Genomic DNA, 3,081 nt, shown 5'->3' with positions numbered 1-3,081 from the left:
TTTATTGCAATAAATAAGAACACAGACGTTAACGCAGAGCCTTCAGGACGTCTAAATCAGTAATACCAGGCAGTTCTAATGGCTAACTACAATATTTATACTGTTTCAACACACAGATCAGATCATGATGTCACTCCCAGGTGCCTAGGCCAAAAAAAAAAAGATAATAATGATAATTACACAGACAAGAGTGTTACTCCCAGCAGATCTTGTCCTGCTCAAAAAACATCCCTGTTTATAACCAAAAGAACAGAGTAAAACTCAGTAAAGCTGATGTCATTGGGTCAGTTGAATATATTATAACCTGACCTAAATAAGAATAAGAATCGTTCCARTACGCCATCAAAAAACAAAAAATAGAAGAGGTTGAATTAGAAATAGAGTTTTATCACCTGCCTGCAAAGGTAAAAGACTAAATGGTTGGTCTGTGTGCTATTTGGTTTGTAGCGTTAGCAAAAAATCTCATCACCCAGTGGATATATTCTAATGAAATCCTTAGAACGTTAAGACTGAAAGTAACTTTTATGGACAAACTCATTCAAGATCACAAAAAAACAAAAGTGACAATAAATTAGGCAAATGTACAAATATTGTGGTAAAATCTGGTGTGGCAGTAGGTGAGATTTATCCACAACACATAAGATCATACATGAGAGGTTAAAGTCATTTTAGTTTGACCAGTTTTAGTTTAAAACMCTGGCYTAAAAGGCAGCAGGTAATTTGCACTATTTGCCTTTTTGTATTTTAGTCATTAAGATGAAAGAAAAGGCCACAGAGCCGACAGCACTCAGGGACTGAACCCAGGACTCYTCCTCATCAATCCTGCCATCTTCTGTCTCTGATGTGTCGAGGTTCGATCTTGAAGCGCTGCCTGTTCTACCTTCACGTAGCAGGGACTGTTTCATTTCTGGTGTGCGCTGCTGTCGTGAGAGTTGTTTTACTTTCTGTTCCCTGCTGACAGAAAAAAAGAAAACCTCCATTCAGATAAAAGTTGCCACGCTCCAACAGATTTAGGGGCTGGTTTGAGAGCTGTGCGTACAGCTTGACATTGACATCAGGTCACGAAGCGCACGCGTAAAGTCAAAGGAAAGACTCGTGTGTTGATGCCAAGCTGTAGCACATTTGTCCTCCTTGATTCTCAGAACGAATGCGGTTTTTTTTCCTTTCTTCTTGTGAAACGGCAAGGAGACGGTCGACAGGGAAACAAAGAATAGCACTACTGATTACTCAGAAATCAGCTTTCCTGGTGGCTTTCTTCCTGCTGGGCTGCATGATTGAGTTCACAGCTGAGGTGACCAATTTAGTACCCAAGGAGAAGACTGACTTAAAAAAAAAAAAAAGAAATGACGTCTAAAGAAAAAAAAAGAGAGACAAGCAGAAAAAAAGACATTTCTAATAAGGGCAAAACTAAGGTGCTAAAATAAACAAGTAAGGATGTTTTACAGTAATGATAATTTACTGAAAATGTGATTTTTTTTCACTAACGTAATGAGACGGTGAAGAGCAGGTCTTAGGATAGTGACTAACTTCAGTCATATTTAAAATCACTCCTAATGTGTTTTATATTTTAGTGTTGAGAAGGCACTCACCCAATGTAAAAAAAATGCCTTACTTCCCATATTATGGGGCGCCAAGTGTAAAATAACCTGTTAAAATACATCACTAGCACAAGTTCATTATTTAGCTCACTTTCTGAGTGTAAAATCCTGGTTAAAAATTCCCACCAACATTCTTTTGTTATTTAGCTCACTGTTTTAACAATTGGCTAATTTTTATTCAACATTAAATTTAAAAGTTAAAAAATGTCAAAAATAAATTCTAAATTTAAATGTGGAACTCTAAATGTAAAAAATGAAATCTTAAACGCTGCAGCTAATTGATAAAGCTTTGAAGAATTTCAGATTAGAACACAACCTTTGCTGTTGGTGCGTCACTTTTGTCGTGACATCATCATCCTGCGACAAAGGCAACCGCTAATGCTGCTAACTCTGCTGAAGATGGTATTTAAAATTTAAATTCAAGATGTGTTTGTTGAAAACATTATGGATGGTGCCGGCAGTTTGAAGTGCAGCTCAGACCCCTCGCCGCCCTGCAACTCCAAGTTTGATGTCCTAAGGAAGCATTAGCAGGGTTAGCTTTAGTTGCTTTTGTCGCAGGATGATGACGTCATAACAAAAGCCGAGCCACGCCCCAACCGCAAAGCCTACATTTTATTCCGAAATACTTAAATGTAAACTTTAACACTTAACCACAACATTTAAGATTACATTTTTACATTTAGATTTAGGATTTAACATTTAGACATAACACGTAAATGTAACACTTAGTAAAAATTTGCTAAATGGAAGAACAATGAGCTAAAAAACAATAAAATGTTAGTGGAAAGTGACCAATCCTCTGCATAACTAGTCCTGAAGAAGCTATCGAACTCTTCAAACTCTTTTGTTTTTGGGTTTTGTTGTTCTGCAGGAGAGGTTTGAAGCCTTGTTTAGGATCTACGACGAGCAGGTGACCTTCCAGATGTTTAAAAGCTTCAGGAGAGTCCGGATCAACTTCAGCACCCCAGAGGCGGCTGCCCGAGCCCGCATCGAGCTGCACGAGTCGGAGTTCAATGGCAAGAAAGTAAAACTCTACTTTGCTCAAGTGAGTAGGAACTGATTAAAAAAATGCAAAAAATTCAGGCCGTAGTTTCAAGCTGAATAGTAGAAAAAGTATTTTAGTGTCAATTTAGATGAAAATCTGCTTCCTGGGTATTAAAATGTAAGTTGAGTCAAACTGATGGCTTTTTTTTTCTCACTAATGCGTCCTCAGTCGTGACCTCTGCAGCACCTTCTTCTAGTATGATGTAAGAGGATTAAGGATTTTAGAGCTCTGAAAAAGGCCACATAGAGGRATTGTAATAATGGCAATTGGAGGCTATTAAAACCCTAAAAATCTCTTCGAGAGAACGAGCCTGCAATTAAACACTTAAGGACTCAAGATTCTTCGGCATTTACAAATGAACAGGAACTTTGACAGCAACCCCACTGTTGTCAATCTTCATCTTCATCTCAATCTGCATCTTCATGTCAACATTTGACA

General features: G+C 37.9%; 1 protein-coding gene across 1 annotated transcript in view; it reads left to right on the top strand.

Annotated features, from left to right (window-relative positions):
• LOC106522313 (calcipressin-3) overlaps positions 1 to 3,081 on the top strand; it is a 32,577-nt gene that overhangs the window by 19,684 nt on the left and 9,812 nt on the right. Inside the window, exon 2 of the mRNA XM_014015292.1 lies at positions 2,470 to 2,643. Coding sequence (XP_013870746.1) covers positions 2,470 to 2,643 — 174 coding nt within the window. The remainder of the gene's footprint in view (positions 1 to 2,469; positions 2,644 to 3,081) is intronic.

This window comes from Austrofundulus limnaeus, unplaced genomic scaffold, assembly GCF_001266775.1.
Source record: "Austrofundulus limnaeus strain Quisiro unplaced genomic scaffold, Austrofundulus_limnaeus-1.0 Scaffold2, whole genome shotgun sequence".
In the NCBI taxonomy this organism is placed as follows: domain Eukaryota; kingdom Metazoa; phylum Chordata; class Actinopteri; order Cyprinodontiformes; family Rivulidae; genus Austrofundulus; species Austrofundulus limnaeus.
The sequence above is the reverse complement of the archived record's forward strand: the minus strand, read 5'-3'. Positions and strand labels throughout refer to the sequence as shown.